The sequence below is a fragment of the Alexandromys fortis genome, unplaced genomic scaffold, assembly GCF_014885135.2.
Source record: "Alexandromys fortis isolate MF-2015 unplaced genomic scaffold, M_Fortis_MF-2015_v1.1 scaffold_57, whole genome shotgun sequence".
Classification (NCBI taxonomy): Eukaryota; Metazoa; Chordata; class Mammalia; order Rodentia; family Cricetidae; genus Alexandromys; species Alexandromys fortis.
This window is the reverse complement of record NW_026067941.1, coordinates 7,044,541-7,061,288: the sequence shown is the minus strand read 5'-3', so window position 1 is coordinate 7,061,288 and position 16,748 is coordinate 7,044,541. Positions and strand designations below refer to the sequence as shown.

Sequence of the window (16,748 nt, the reverse complement as noted above, 5' to 3'; positions counted from 1 at the left end):
TGCCACGTAGATGCTGGGAACTGAACTTGGGTCTTCTGTAAGAGCATTAAATGACTTTAACTGCTAAGACTTGAGTATGACTTCAAAACACCTTGTGTGTGTGCATGTATGTGTGGGCACACATACCACAGTGTTCATGTGAAGAGGATACTTTTGTGGAATTGGTCCCTTTACCTTTTTTTGTGGGTTCTGGGGACAAAACTCAAGGACTTTAACCTGCTGAACCTTCTTGTCAACATCTAGGACTTTGGATAATTATTTTATGAATTCTTGATTAGGCAACATGTCTGTATAATAAAATTCTTTCCCCATGTGTCTAATAGATCTCATTTATCCTTTTTTCTTAAGAAAAAAATGTCTGTTGCCACTGAGGATCCAGGTAAATGAAAACCCCCAATGTTTTGTCATTTCATTCACACTGTTTGAAGAAACTTTAATCAGCATCTATACTCAGTTATACACAATAGGAACAAGCAGCTTGCTTACCATTAAATGCTTGCTGTAAGTGTGTAGGCAGAGGTGACTGGGAAAGTGTTGCTGCATGCTGAGTTCCCGGCTGTAAACTCTTTAGTAAATCTGAGAGGGAAACAGACTTGTCAGTTATCTTTACCATGTGGGCCCCCTTAACTCAAACTCAGTAAGACTCTGTCTTCTCTAATGCCGGCCTAAGCCCCAGCTCCAGAGTTTTCTAACACTACAGCACATACATGTAAAGAGTTGACTTATGTAAATACAGCCATGAGTATGCTAAGAAATCCCCCATGTTGACTTTCTTCTACATACTTCATAACAGAAATGCGGGTGGACGGTCCATTAGTTCATTTGAAACAGAGCCCCACTTACTCTGAGTTAGGCTGTGATGGAAAGCGGCTGAGGTAGATCCCGAGGTGGTTGTCACTCCAGCTGTGTCCGTTCCAAAGCCAAGTAGCTCCAAGGGAAACTGGAAGGGCATGGTCACTGGAACAAGGCCACCCAGCATCCCAAAAGGAGTCACAGTTTGATTTGTTACAGACAAAGGTGATGTCATGAGAGTCAGAGGTGAGGCATTAGCCAATAATGATGCTCCTGTTGTGGACTGTGTAGAAACCAGGGGTCAAAATAGATAAGAAATAAAGCATTGCACCTAAGTTGATTTAACATCTTCATGGATGTAAGACTGTGTCTTTATCTGTTCTAACAAATGAGAGAAAAATTAAGACTGAAGTGAAAAATATAATTCAGAGTTACTAATAATGCTTCTGAAAATCTGCAAACGACATTTGAAAACTTTTTTATGTATAGTTCTTGTATTAGCATTGTAGTTTGCTTCTTAGCTGTTCAATGCCTATTCTTGCTTGTAAGCCTCAATCTCCCTTTCTCTACTTCTCCTTCCAAAACTACAGATACCCCAGTCACTGAGCCGCCGCCGAGGACTCAGGTGCCTCCCCCTCAAGCCCCCTCGCTTCCCGACGCTCCGTCCCCCCGCCTGTCTTCTCCCGCAGCCGCCTTCTGCAGGCCGTTTCCACCAAGGAACGTATGTCTGCTATTCAGAACCTCCACTCTTTCGACCCCTTTGCTGATGCAAGTAAGGGTGATGACCTGCTTCCTGCTGGCACTGAGGAATATATCCATATAAGAATTCAACAGAGAAACGGCAGGAAGACCCTTACCACTGTCCAAGAGATCGCTGATGATTACGATAAAAAGAAACTAGTGAAGGCGTTTAAGAAGAAATTTGCCTGCAATGGTACTGTAATTGAGCATCCAGAATATGGAGAAGTAATTCAGCTACAGGGTGACCAGCGCAAGAACATATGCCAGTTCCTAATAGAGATTGGACTGGCTAAGGATGATCAGCTGAAGGTTCATGGGTTTTAAGTGCTTGTGACTCTGAAGCTTAAGTGAGGATTTCCTTGCAATGAGTAGAATTTCCCTTCTGTCCCTAGTCACAAGTTTAAAAACCTCACAGCTTGTATAATGTAACCATTTGGGGTCCGCTTTTAACTTGGACTAGTGTAACTCCTTCATGCAATAAACTGAAAAGAGTCAAAAAAAAAAAACCCTACAGATATGAATCACAGGGAGTAATTTGAGTCAATGTCCTGGGACTCCGCAGACTCTTTCCTGGCCCAAGGTCTACAGCTGCTGCTCCTATCTACTGTGCTTTCATCACGGCACCTGACACAGATGAGGCCCCCTGAGCACTCCTCATCCTTGGTCTCACCTGTGCTTCCCCAGAGCTGCACACTTCTCAATCTATACCACAAAGGGCGCCAACTGAAGCCTCCCACAACATTCTTTCTCTCTTTCTACAACTCCACTGTTATTTCTGCATCTTTCCCACCTCCCAGTCATAATCTAACCTTATTTGTAATCCTTTTCAAAAGTCAATACTGAATGACAACCTTCATTTTCCACACTATCTCTCCAGAACCACTAAAACTGGTTTTCATTACATCACTTTTCTGAAATCAGACTTTCAAAGTATAAAGCATTTTCTCAATTCTTTATGTGAGTTTTGAGGTCCTGAGTGATGAATCAGAAATCTGCTAATGTCGATGTGCTTCTATGGGAAACTAGTTAAGTACACTCAAATAAATATATTTGAGCTAATTCAGTATTTCCAATGGCTTTCTATGCGACAAGATTTTTTCCACTTTTGATATTTCTTCATGATGGGCACTTATCATCAACATTATTAAACACATCCAACTTTCTCAGACGCAAACATTACATACTACAGTCCTGCTACTGTAGTTTTCTTTTGTAGACTACAATGCTTCCTCAGCTGTGGTCAATAAAACAGAATTTTATTTCCTTTTTTTTTTTAATTTAGAAACTAGAGAGATGGTCAGTGGAGGTGTCACACGCCTTTAATTCCAGCACTTGGGAGGCAGAGGCAGGCGGCTCTCTTTGAGTTCAAGGCCAGCCTGGTCTACACAGCAAGTTTCAGGCCAGGTAGAATTTCCAAAAAGCCTTGTCATTCTTTTCTTTCCTTCTTTCTTTTTTAAAGATTTATTTATTTATTATACTTATTGTATTTATTATACCCAGTGTTCTGCCTGTACACCAGAAGTGGGAATCAGATTTCATTATAGATGGTTGTGAGCTGCCATGTGGTTGCTGGGAATTAAGTTAGGATCTTTGGAAGAGTAGCCAGTACTCTTAACCTCTGGGCTATCTCTCTAGCCCCAAAAAGCTTTTTTCTTAAGTTAATGATACATATTAGATATTGTTGGTTTGTGTGCTATTTCTACCAAAAACATCATTAATTAAAGGTTGATGTTTTATTTATTTTTCAAACAGCATCTCATTATGTATCTCAGGCTGGCTTGGAACTCATTACGTAACATAAAACAAACAAACAAACAAACAAACCTTGAAATCCGAGTATCCCAGCCTCAGCCTCTTAACTACGATGATTACAGGCATGTCTCAGATACCACCACACATGGGAAAGGTTAAAGGTTTTATTTCGTAACATGTAAGAAAATATATGGAACTTTCCCATACATATGTGGCACCCCAGGGTTAACACCACTGCTGAACAAAAAGTGAGGTCACTCTCAAGAAGTCATCTTATTTAAGTTCCACAACTTCATTTCTCCACTCTGCGCATCTCCTCTGTTATTATAAGCTCAGTTCTGACCTGTCACCTCAACTTTAATCCTGTGAGCCAGAGTTTAGTGAGTATCACCACATGGGTTTCTAACACTCAGCTAGCCTGACATGTCCAAACTGGACTCATCTGGTCCCCACCCTCCACTGTCTTGCTATCAGCAAGCACTTCTTTTTCCAGGAGTTTGGGACATCAACCTTAGTCTGCAGGCCTCATAAACTAATGAGAGTTTCTTCTTCACCCAACCTTCTCTTTCCACCCAAGCAGTAATCCTCAACACTTTGTTACAGACACCCTGAAGAGTGGCCAGCCCTTCTCTCTACTATACCTCTTAAGATACACAGTGGGTACATTTAAGAAAAAATATCCAGTTACAAACAATACTGTCTTAAAGTGACCAGGATAAAAAGGATCCCGTATCAGTTTAAAAGTAAGCAAGAATGCGGGTTTGAGATATGGCTCAGTGGCTAGGGGCACTGGCTGTTCTTCCAGAGGTCCTGGATTCAATTTCTACAACCACATGGTATGGTGGTGGCTCACAACCATCTCTAGTGTGATCTGATGCCCTCTTCTGGCATAAAGTCGACAGAGCACTCATGTACATTAAATAAATAAATAAATCTTAAAAAAAAAAAAAGGTAAGCAAGAGCTGGAGAGATGGTTAAGAGCACTGACTGCTCTTCCAGAGGTCCTGAGTTCAATTCCCAGGAACCATCTGGTGCTCTCTTCTGGACTACAGGCATACATGCAGGCAGAACACTGAATACATAATAAAAAAGTTTAAAAAGTAAGCAAGAATGGTTCCTTCATTTTAGACATAAGTCTATTGTTGTCAAGATAATCTCCAAGGTTGTGCCCCAAATTTTCTCTCAGTGAAAAACAGTAAATAACGCAAATGATTGAACCTTTTAAAGCCTTTCTCCAAGAGTCTAACTGAAGCATTACAACAGATAGAGAACATAAATTAGGAAAAATTCCAAATTTTAAAAATAATTTGAATGCCAGCAATTAAAAAATATTTTATAACTAATATTTTATACTTGTTAAGAATTTTTCAAACCTAATTTTGTTTATGACTAAGTTAGAATTACCAGGTGACCTCAATGTTACACTGACATTTAGGCGTTTAGGCACTTTCAGAAGTAGAAAATTCCACTTTTATAATATTTGGGAGCATAGAAAGGCTGTCAACATTGGCTAGATAAGCAGACTATATAGTGTCCATAATCAGACATGTTTTTTATGAATGGAAACTGCTTTCCTCAGGTAGGCACCTGATCCTATAAAGCTACTCATTCTGTTTGGTGAGACAGCTGTTTCCTATTCACCTAGAATAATATTCTGATATGTAGCCAGGCGGTTCTTCTGGTTAAAACCTTCCAACAGGTTCCCTTCTTCACAAAATAAACCTCAAATCCTTACTGTCCCTGATCAGGCCCCCTTGACCTAGTGTAGGTTTATCCCCATAGTTAGGTCACACACACACGGGCTTTCATCTCAGGTTTTTTTTATATTCATCTCAGCATTTTTATATTGCAGTTTCCTCTAGCTCATACCAATTTCCTGTCTTCTTTATGCATGGCTATGCCCTGTTATTTCAACTCTCAGCTCAAATAAAATAGTATTTCCTTTAATAGGTCTTCTGTAGTCCCTTATGTTAGCAACAATCAATTTTTAACATTTTTTCATAGCACATGCTTCTTTCTTTTTAAAATAAAACTGATATTTAGCTTATCTAGAATATATGCTCCACAAGAGCAGATGTAGTATGTTATTCACCCTGGTTCCCCAGCACATAGAACAGAGCCTGGCACATGGCACTCAATTTGCTCACTGAATGATGGCTTTTAGAGTCATAAAGTAACAAATACAAAGTAAGTTGAAGCGCAATAAAGAGGAAGACCGTTCTGTAAGGAAAGTAGACAGAGCTTGGATTTAGGATATTTTCACTCTCAGCCTTTGTGTGTGTGACCCATCTTTTCCACTGTGCTGTGGCTAGCACTGCAGATGCCTTGTAGACAGGAAATGCAGGCTTCACAAGACCGGACACCAAATGTACTCCCCTCATGAAGGAACATCGCTTTAAGCACCTGTGTTTAATAATACCCGGAGGCCACAAACAGCTGAGAAGGCTTCAGAGCTGCTATGTCATATGAAAACAACTACCAGTGGCAGAGGCGACGTGACATTAATCAACTGTTGACTTTTTCTTTAGTCAAACCAGTAAGACAGAAAAACAGACCAAAGAAAGCAGGAATCTTGGGGTTTCCAAGTCATACAGTGACCCAAGAGTGGAAGAGTACCAGGAAGGAACTTGTCAGAAACATGCATTTTTGTCATGCAGCTTTCTTGCTGACAGATCAACTATTCTTAAGACAGTGAATAGCTTCTTTTAGGATAAATGATAATCAAATACAAGATGGTCAGGTAGATTTTAGAGATGAAAAAAGGTGAAGGACAATTTAACCAGACCCTTGAAGGCAATGACATAAAAAACCGACACAAAGCCAATTTTTAAGTATAGAAAACTCCCTTACCATTTTATAAGAAAGTAAATGAAGTCATAACTCTGATAATGAAACTAATACTTATGTCATGGAAGATTTAACCAAAATCTGATTACTATTTCAGCAAAATGGTACAGCTAAGAAGAACTGTAATTCTTATTTTCATAATGAAAATGACAAGGTAACATAATGGTAACATTCATGAAATTAAGAGTTTGTCATTCATTTCTTCATTCTTTTTTGAGACAGGGTCTCCCTATGTAGTCCTGACTGGTTGGGAACTCACTATGAAGATAAAGTTAGACTCAAACTCACAGAGATCCACCTGTTTCTGCCTGGTATTGAAGGTAAGCCACACCATACCTGGTTGTTATTATATGGTGGTGCATGTTTATAACCCTAGTAGTGGCCTTGTCAAAAGTCTTGTCTCAGAAAGAACAAAAGTATGGATAATAGGGAGGTATGAGGCCAAGAACTATCACTTTTTTTTAGAATTCCATTTCTTTTTTTCCTTTGACCAAATTAAAGGTTAATTTTAGAAAGGATCGCCGTTTTAGCAAGTCTGAACATTAGTAAAGACTAATTCACAAATTATCTATAAGGAACAAGTGTAACCAACAACCCCCACTATCAGCATTTGAGCTTCGCTGTTCACCTCTCCCCCTTTGTCTTTCCCGCTCTCTTTGAGATACGGTATCACTAGCTTGCCTAGGTTGGTCTTAAACTTACGGGCTCAAGTGATCGTCCTGACTCCTGGGCTAGGATGCAGATGACGAACACTCACTCAGCTTTATTTCCTTATTACGAAAAGATGTTTAAGAGACTAAACATCCATATGTTTAGTAAACTGAACTTGTTCTACATTAGTATGCAATCTTGAACCCATGTGAGTAGAAGAATGATAACTTGGTATTATTAAGTGTATTCAACACCAAGTCTTACACTATACTAAACTGCAAGAAGCCCCTACAAATAGTAAGGGGAAAGCTTGTCATTAAATTCCTAATGCACAAAAACTGGAGCAGCATGAAGTTACAGCATTGCTGTAGACAACTCATTTCCCAAACCAGAGTCATGTTCTTAAAGACTTAGGACCTAAGCACTTGTATATCATAAAATATATTTATAATGTGACATTGTATAAGACAGTTTTTTTTAAGAACAGCCTTAAAATACCCTACATATGAAACGTGGTGGGCCCAGGTGGTTTTTATTTTGTCTCTAAATTTGCTCACAGTGACAATGTATTACTCCCAGAAGGGGAAAAAAAATCACACATCATTAATGTGAAGAATTAAATCTTTGAAAGCCTCAAAATATAGTGAAGGTAGAGAAATGAACACAATACAAGATGGCATACAAGTTGGAGCCAAGAAATAGATGAACAACAAATTAGATGTGCTAGTCCAAGGCTGTCACCCAGCAGCTTATGCTGCAATAGCCTGGGCAGCAGAATGAGATCCTCTCTTTAAAAAGAACAAAGTTCTCAGAATAACCTAAGTGGGGTGTGGCAGCACATGCCAGGAATCTCAGTTTCAGGGACAGGTAGGGGTACAGCAGGTCTGGGCCAGTCTGACCTATATACAAATGTCCATTGTCTAAGCAAAGCATTGGGTCAGAAACAATTACCAAACATAGAATAATGCAGTCTTTGCTTTTTTTTTTTCTTAAAAAAAAAAAAAAAAAACTTCTTAAAATGACATTTCTTCTTGAGTTGGGAGAACTATGTTACCATGTATGTGTGCATAGGTCAGAGGATGACCTTCCGGAATCTGTTCTCCTTCTACTGCCCGAGTTTCCAGGGATCAAACTCAAATCATTAGGCCTGGCAGCAGGCACTGTTACCCATTCAACCATCTCGCTGGCCAAGAATAAGATATTCTTGAGCTGAAAAAATAGCCAGGTCTGAGGCTCATTATGTTCTAAGTACGAAAATTAATGAAAACTAGATAAACATAGCTATAGTCTAAGAATACTGGGGTTTAAAGGTAAATTTTCTAGCTAGTTCAGCAGACAAAAGACATTACTTACATGGAGAATAAAATAATCCTAAACACTAAGCAATGAATTTGAAGTGGAAGTCTCCCCTCATGTGTTACAACACAGAAAGGAGAGATTAAGTCTAAGAGAGCAATGGTGAAGTAAATACCATCTATGCCTCTTCTAGCAAAGACCTTGGCTAACAGAGAGAGGCACGCTTACACTAAAACTTGACAAACCATTGGGAAACTATGGTATGCAGGTATTCCAACATTAAGTGGACAGAATTATACATGTATAAATAAAAAGTTAATGTAAAATAAAAATTTGGAGAGGATAAAATTTTAAAGAAAAGACAAATGTATAAATTTGATTAAATAAACAAAAAAAAAAAGCTGGATCAATGGTTAAGAGCACTTGTTCTTTCAGAGGACCAGAGGTTGCTTCCTAGCACTCAAGTCAGGGCTGACACCTGCCTGTTAACTCCAGCTCCAGGGATCAGTCGCCCTCTCTGGCCTTCTTAAGCATTACACCCAACATGCACATAATGCCCCCATACACATTTATAAAGACAGAAGAAGAGGGAGACAACTGAATATGTTAAATTTCTGCACTAATACTTTTTGTTCTTGCTTTTAGTAAAAGAGATTGCGAAGATTTTTTACCCTCAACAGGGTATCATACAGCCTATACTGGCCTCAAACTTGACTGCGTAACCAAGGATAACTTTGAACTTCTGGTCATTAGGCCTCTACCTCTCAAGAGTTGGAATTGGGCCGGGCGATGGGGGCGCACGCCTGGGAGGCAGAGGCAGGCGGATCTCTGTGAGTTCGAGACCAGCCTGGTCTACAGAGCTAGTTCCAGGACAGGCTCAAAAGCCACAGTGAAACCCTGTCTCGAAAAACCAAAAAAAAAAGAGTTGGAATTGTAGGAGTGTGCCAGCATGTCTGGCTAAGAGAAAAAGTTTTAAATATAAATTCAAGTTCTGTTTTCCAAAACAAACGTTAAGGTAAATCTGAGTCTTTTCCTGATATTGGGGACTGAACCTGGGGTTTCACACGTGTTATAAAGACACTGGGCTAACAACCCCAAGTTCCCATCCTACCTTCTAAAGTTTTTATTTTTAGCAAGACTTTGTTGTGCAGCCCAGGTTAGCTTAGAATTCCCTGTATATAGCCCAGGCTGGCCTTCAACTTGAGTTCTTCCTGCTTCACCCTTCTGTGTGCTAGGATTACAGGTATATGGCACCATATACAAAGATTAATGATACTTGGTTGAAAAAAATAAAAAACACACATCCCAACAAAAACCTCACCCAGCACTATGATGTCAACACTGAGAACAATCCATGGGCATAGCTGTTATCAGCCTAGCATAAGCACATTCTATACATTGTATATGTCACATGGGAAGTCATTAAGGTGACTTAAGAAGCTTGCTCAATCTTACATTTATCACATCACATACATACCTGCACACTGGCTGTTACCACTGAAGACCCTGAGGCAGAGGTTGGTCTATGTGGAGTAGACAACGGTTTAGTAGCACCCTGTGTTCCACTTCCTGTTCCCCCAGATAGACTAGTCCTATTCGCTCCACTTGAGTTAAGGTTGCTACCTCTGCTGGCAGGTACATTCATTGGAATTCCGCTCAAGCTGTTCTTCCCAACAGTTCCAGTGGATGATGAATTTGTTAATTTAGAAGGGGTCTGAAGAGTTTTTGTAGATGGAAGGCCAGAAGTGCGATTTGAGGGCAACAAATTCAGAGTGGGAGACTGTCTGCTGATGTTCATTCCACTGGGCTGTTTATGGACGGGGTTGTTACTTGAGGGATGGCTACTCTGGGCTACTAGTGTGTTTGGACTGGAAGAAGTCGGGCATACAGCAGGCTTGGGAGCTGGGTTGGATTTAGAAATAAGTTTAGTTGATACTGAAGGCTTAGCTGACAGAGAGGGCTTGGGTGAGGCAGAAGGTTTAGGTGAGGACAAAGGTTTGGGGGATGTGGCAGGTTTGGGAGATGCAGCAAGTTTGGGAGATGCAGCCATTGAGAAGGGAGATTTGAAACCCTGGGTGGAGATTTGTGACACCATAGCCTTGGCTAAATAATTACTGGAGGTAGTGGTGCTCGGTGCTGTCCTAGAAACCAGGGGGTGGGGCCCCTGAGACCCATTTCCAGGTGATGGGGTAGACAAAGGGAGGCGATGATACATCAGTGGCTTATCTGAAGTCTTGAGTAGTTGGGACGAACAGGAAAGCTGGGGGTTATTACTTAATTTCACCACTGGGTTGGTCTGTGATTTACTAATGGTGGCTTGTAATGGAGACACATAGTTCTGCTGGACAGCTGAGTGCTGGTGCACCTTTGTTGCTTGTGTTAACGGAGAAACATCTTGGGCCTCTGATGTTCCCAGAGCATGAGAGGAGGCAGCAACTTGGGCTTGGGAGGAGGAGACATGAGTCTGAGAAGAGGAAGAAGCATGTATCTGGCTTGACCTTTGCAGTCCTTGCTGGAGTAGCCTGGCTGGCAAAGGTTCTAAGGAAACTTTAGGGTTCTGAATTGAAGAACCAGCAATAAGGCCTGAAGAAATGCCCGTATGAGCTAAATCCTGGGGTTTCTTTGGTACTGGCCCCGTGTGACCAGCAATAAGACTTGATGAGTGTGCAGTCTGAGTAGAATCTAGTTTTTTGGGAGTAGCCAGTGGTAACTTACTCATGATACTTGCTAGTTTTTCTTCTCTCAGTCCTGGACGAGGCTTTGTAGTTGGCACATTTAGCCTTGAGCCAACTGAGGGGCCCTTGTTCCCATTGTTGATGGCAGCTAAAGCTTCAGATACAAGATCCAGTGAAGATGAGTGGAAAGAAAGGTCTTCATCCAGGGAGTCATCGAGGCAGATGGTTTCTTGGACTGGTGCTGAGCTAGAGCTAGCTGAGGCAATGATGGATGTGCTGGAGCTCGTGGAAGGACCTCCAACTGAAGCCACCAAAGATGCAGGAGCCTTTGGGTCTTTTTTCGGGCTACATTCCTAGCACAAGTATCATTATATTGGAAAAAATACAGAGAGTTAATTATAAATTTTAAACTTAGTTTTTACAAGATTAAGAAATTCCTATGATAACTAAAATTACTTTTTGGCTGTTTTTTTTTTTTTTTTTTGACACAAGTTTGTTTATAGCCCTGTCTGTCCTGAAACTCCCTAAATAGATCAGGCTGGACTTAAACATACAAAGATCCATGTGCCTCTGCCTCTTGAGTGCTGGTATTAAAGACCTGTGTTACTGTACTGGGCCTCTCTCTCTCTCTCTTTTTTTTTTTTTTAGCTAGAAATCTAGAGAAGACTACTGAAAACAAAATTGAGAAGACGGTACTCTAACCAGCTCTCCTCATAACACAGTGTGTGACACACTATGCCATTATGTCCTTGCAAGTCATCTTACCAGATCCTGAAACTGGGGCTGAAGGGCAGTGACTGAGGGAGACATCACTCGTTAACTCTACCTCCATCAAATTCAGAACTCATTTCAATCCCAGCTTCCCAGAGCTTTTACTTTTCTGGTGCTCAGCAGGGACTTTGCCTTCATATCAAGACTTGAACTCTTGTCTAGTAAGGTTTGCTGGTGCGGGCTCTCATTCCTGTTTCCTTGCATTTCTATAGCTACCGACCACCAGGACATAGGGAAACTACTGAATTATCCAACTATATTTAAATCATATTGCTACTCATTATGATGAACATTACTTGTAATTTATCAAATATGTGTTTAGTGTCTCCTATGAGTTAAGGCTCTGTTCTAAGGAAATAAAGATATTAGTAATTAAAGTGCTAAACATCTAGGTGAATAACGTCTTGTTAACAGATTGTCTTGTATAATCTGTTAAATTAACTGTCTTGCCAGGCGGTGGTGGTGCACACCTTTAATCCCAGCACTCGGATCTCTGTCAGTTTGAGGTCTGCCTGATCTACAAAGTGAGTTCCAGAATAGCCAGGGCCATTACACAGAGAAACCCTGTCTTGAAAAACCAAAATAAATAAATAAGCAAATAAGTAAATAAATGAATAAATTTTCTTAAAATTCGAGGAAGAGTTAAGAGAATTATAGTTTTAAGTATTCAGAGTAAAAAAAACATTAGTAAGTCAAAGAGCAACTGTTTATTTGTTGGGAGTAATATAAAGTACTAGACTAACTTTATGTTTAAGATAAAGACAAAACTACTACACAGATCAATACATCATTTTAGGGGCTCTACTAATTCCTTGGAAAGAAAAAGTCCCAAACCCAGAATCTCATATATTGATGTGTACAGCCACATCACTTACCTTCAGCATAGTGGGGAAAGAACGAACAGGAAGGGTCTTTACCATCACCTCCTAGGGTGTTACAGTAAGTAAGCTGTTAAGAATGCTTTACACTCTAACTTCCATAGCACTTGTTCTAAATCTCCATCCTAAGAACTCCATTTTGCAAACCTCACTACTGATAGAAGCACTGGTATAATCCCATTAGGGTCCCACTGCTGGCTAAAATGAGAGGGTAGCACATGACACATATGCTTGCACATGTGGACAATCCAAGTATACTATTTACTCCACCATTAGATACAGTACAGGACTGAAGTGGGGCGGTAATAGCAAAGGTATTACCAATACAAAGTTTCTATTTCAATTATTTTTGGGGAAGGCAGAGTCTCATATATCCCAGGTTAACCTCCAACTCCCTATCAAGCCAAGGATCATGCTGATCATTCAATCTTTGCTTGAACTTCTGATTCTACTGCTCTCTCTACCTCTTGAGTACTGGGATTATAGTCATGCACTACCATGACTGTTTTATGTGATGTGACGGCTTCACGCATGCTAGGCAAGTACTTATCAAATGACCTATATTCATAAACCAATTATGCCTGCTTTTTAGGATATTTTTATTACATTTTCCACTTCAAATATTAATTTTGGCAGTGAAGGAATGGAGGAAGGCTCACAATACAGCTTCTCCTAAACACTGTTAAGATTATCCTATATTCCTTGTTTTGGGGCTAGGAACAGGGTGAGACAGGGTCTATGATTCCCTGAGTGCCCTGAAGTTATGTTTGAGACTGGCCTCAAACTTGCTGCAATTCTTCTGCCTCTGCTTCCAGAATGCTGGAATTACAGGTAAGTACCAACACACACGTCCAGGTACTTTATGTTCTAAACTAACAAACCTACCACTTATTTGTGGTGGATGCCCACTGACTCTAACCTGTACTAATAAATCCCCTTACATATTCTATATTTCAGACAGTAAGCTCTTGATTTTTTTTGGTTTTGTTTGTTTATTGTTGTTTGGGGCTTTTTTTTTTTTTTTTTTTTTTTTTTTTTTTTTTTTTTTTTTTTTTTTTTTTTTTTTTGTGGTGCTTGTTTATGCCCAGGGCCTCTGACATGCTGAATATATGCTCTGCCTGAAATCCACCTAGAGCTTTTATGCCTGACTTGTGCTGTAAGTAGGTAAGATGTGGACCATTATACGGCACAAAATCTGCTTTTACCTGCTGCCCTGGGTCACTGCTAAATCAGTAAATTACTCTGCCACCTTGTGCAAGTAATGCAATTTAAACTCCGAACAAAGGGGACATTTTCAGGCAGGACAGTCTTTCTCCAATCTAGAACCTTTGGCCAAGACAGACAATTCTCTCTGCTGGTATGCAGATGCTCCCCTCCCTGTCATTAATTAAATACGTCCTTTTAGAAGCTTCTCCACACGGGATTCTTTTCTATCTCTGACTACTAACCCTAGAAAACCCTACCTGCCATATTCTGAGAAGACAGTGAAAAGAAACCATAAGGCGATAGGTAGTCTCTCCAAGGGCAATGAAGGCCTCAGCAGCAGGCCACCACTTTCTTTGTATTTATAATTTTAGCTATTTTTTTTGGGGGGTGGGGTGGGGACAGGGTTTATCTGAATAGCCCTGGCTGTGCTGGAACTTGTACTGCAGACCAGGCTGGCCTTGAACTTAAGAGATCCACCAGCCTCTGCCTCCCAACTGCTAGGATTAAAGTCATATGCAACTATGCCCAGTTATTCAAATGTTATAAAGAACACTTGTTACATTTTATCTAATATTTCTTTCTTCTATTGTTTTTATTGAGCTATATACATTTTTCTCTGTTCCCCTTCCTTCCTCCCCTCTTCCACGACCCCCATGCTCCCAATTTACTCAGGACATCTTGTCTTTTTCTCCTTCCTATGTAGACCCATGTGTGTCTCTCCTAGGGTCATCTTTGTTGTCTAGGTTCTCTAGGTTGTGGACTGTAGGCTGGTTTTTCTTTGCTTTAAGTCTAAAAGCCATTGATGAGTGAGTACATATGATATTTGTCTTTCTGAGTCTGGGTTACCTTACTCAGTATGTTTTCTTCTAGATTCTTTATCCAATATTCCTATGCAGAAATAATGAATGCAAATCTCCACAGCTCCACAACAATCTACTCCTCAAATGGACTTTTATGAAGTCGAAAACAAGCAATGTAGCATAGCACCTATTAATCTTTGCTAAATATCATGTGTCCTTTCCTCTAAGAATTTATCCCAACACTCACCATTAAGGACCAACTACAGGCTTGCTGGATTCTTACCTTGACTTTGGGTTTTGACGCAGGAATCACCTTTTTCTTTGCTCTAAGATAAAAGATTAAAACAAAGGTCATTCAGGAGTAGTTACATATTAGGAATTAAAGTAGACTACCTTAATTCTTTCCACTATTTAGAAAACTCTTTGAAGGAAGTAACAACTCAGCTTGCATGGGAATAGTCAGCAATATTTTTTTTAATTCAGATGGACTAAAAGGCTAAATAATTACTAAAGAAAGAAATATAAATAGAAAAATAAAAGCTACATGTAAGTACATAAAACATAAAATGACTCAAAACAGGTTAGCCTCAGGAGACTCATTTCAATGGATTGGTGAGAACTCACAATTTATTTGTAGGGAAACATCTTCAGGATATGGCATACTCAAATCAGGATGAGTTATTAATGACTTAAGAAAAAATTTAAGGTTTTATTAAAAATTATTTTTAATTGCAAAAATAAAAAAAATTGTTAGAATGATAACAAATTAACAAATTAATTAAAAGGCAAGAAGGAAGTTTTGTGAGTTTGAGGTTACCCTGATCTACATAGTGAGTTCCAGGCCAGCCAGGGTTATGTAAAACAAAAACTTTGAACACTTAGGAACCAGCAGAAACACCTGTCAATATGCAGTTTCAGGAAAGCAACACTAATTCTCCATGCCTTTTTGGGAGGAAGCCATTAGAGCATTAAGACACATTTGCTAGCTGGTGGCACATGCCTTTAATCTCAGCTCTTAGAAGGCAGAAGCAGGTAGATCTCTGTGAGTTTGCAGCCTGGTCTATAAGAGCTAGCTCCAGGAGAGGCTCCAAAGCTACACAGAGAAGCCCTGTCTTGAAATTAAAACAAAACAAAACAAAACAAAAAAACCCCTCAAATTTACCTATCCTGTTTTCTGACTAAAAAAATAATAAAACACAAAGGTAGCAGTAACAATGGAACTATTTTTAAGAGCTGAGGAGATGATTAGGATTCAGCCCAATGGCAGAACACTTGTCTGGCATGTATAAACCTAGGCTCAGTGCCCATCACTGAGGGAGCCAGACACAGTAGCAAGCACTCATGATCTCAGCTACTTGAGAAGCAGAGGAAGGAACACTTGGAGGCCAGGAGTTGAAGACCAAACTGGGCAACAAATCAAGATCTTGTCTTAAAAGAGAAAATGAAGAATAACTGAAACAATAGATCTCTGATGATATATTAACAAAATGTCCTTTCTAAAACGAAAAATATCCATTTCTTTTGTGTACATAAAAGGAGAATAAGAATTTTGTAGTATCACTCCAAAATGATAATCTGATACCTTAATAGAATTAAAGGTACATTGAAGTGCTTAAATCATTTATAACTCACTAACTTAATATTTCAGTAACTTCTTTTTTAAATGCTGGAAATGGAACCAAGGGCCTTAGTGCATGGTAGGTAAGTCCTCTACCAACTGAGCTACATTCCAGTGGATCAATATGTACCCCCAAAACAAACACTAACAAAACATGACATGTTCCAGTGTATTAGGAGAATAAAGGTTCATTCTTTATTTATTTATATTTATTTATTTATTTTTTCGAGACAGGGTTTCTCCGTAGCTTTTGGTTCCTGTCCTGGAACTAGCTCTTCTAGACCAGGCCTGCCTCTGCCTCCCGAGTGCTGGGATTAAAGGCATGTGCCACCACCGCCCAGCAAGGTTCATTCTTTAATAAATTTCACTGTGGGCAGGTAGCTTAGTAGAAGAGTGCTTACCTAGCATATGCTGGACCTGTGTTTAATTCCTGGTATAAACATTTTTTAAAATTTGATTTTGTGAGTGACTGTAAGTGTGTGTATGGTAGAAACATGCCTTAAGGCAATACAGTGATCAGAGGGCAACTTTCAAGACTTGGTTTTCTCCTTTTACCATGGGTTTTAGGGCTCCAATTCAGATTCTCATTACAAGTGCCTTTATCCACTGAACCATCTCGCAGATCTAGAAATCTGCTTTATATTTTTACTATAGCCAGTTGTGCACAGAAGGATGAACACTGTAAGCTTGCAAGGCGGCGGGGGGGGGGGGGGGGGGGGGG

General features: G+C 39.9%; 2 protein-coding genes across 8 annotated transcripts in view; one reads left to right on the top strand and one right to left on the bottom strand.

Annotated features, from left to right (window-relative positions):
- Positions 1-16,748, bottom strand: part of Ubn2 (ubinuclein 2) — an 80,202-nt gene that overhangs the window by 22,295 nt on the left and 41,159 nt on the right. For 4 of the 7 annotated variants that reach the window (XM_050147920.1, XM_050147922.1, XM_050147921.1 and 1 more), the window contains exons 13-17: positions 14,693-14,735; positions 12,401-12,451; positions 9,557-11,107; positions 844-1,075; positions 487-576 (exon numbers count right to left, since the gene is read on the bottom strand). In XM_050147920.1, coding sequence (XP_050003877.1) covers positions 487-576; positions 844-1,075; positions 9,557-11,107; positions 12,401-12,451; positions 14,693-14,735 — 1,967 coding nt within the window. The remainder of the gene's footprint in view (positions 1-486; positions 577-843; positions 1,076-9,556; positions 11,108-12,400; positions 12,452-14,692; positions 14,736-16,748) is intronic. The other 3 variants (XM_050147923.1, XM_050147924.1, XM_050147925.1) reach the window with 2 other exon arrangements.
- LOC126505174 (eukaryotic translation initiation factor 1-like) lies at positions 1,457-2,803 on the top strand. Its single transcript, XM_050147952.1, has one exon. It carries the CDS (start codon positions 1,516-1,518, stop codon positions 1,855-1,857), a length of 342 nt encoding a protein of 113 aa, XP_050003909.1. The 5' UTR covers positions 1,457-1,515; the 3' UTR covers positions 1,858-2,803.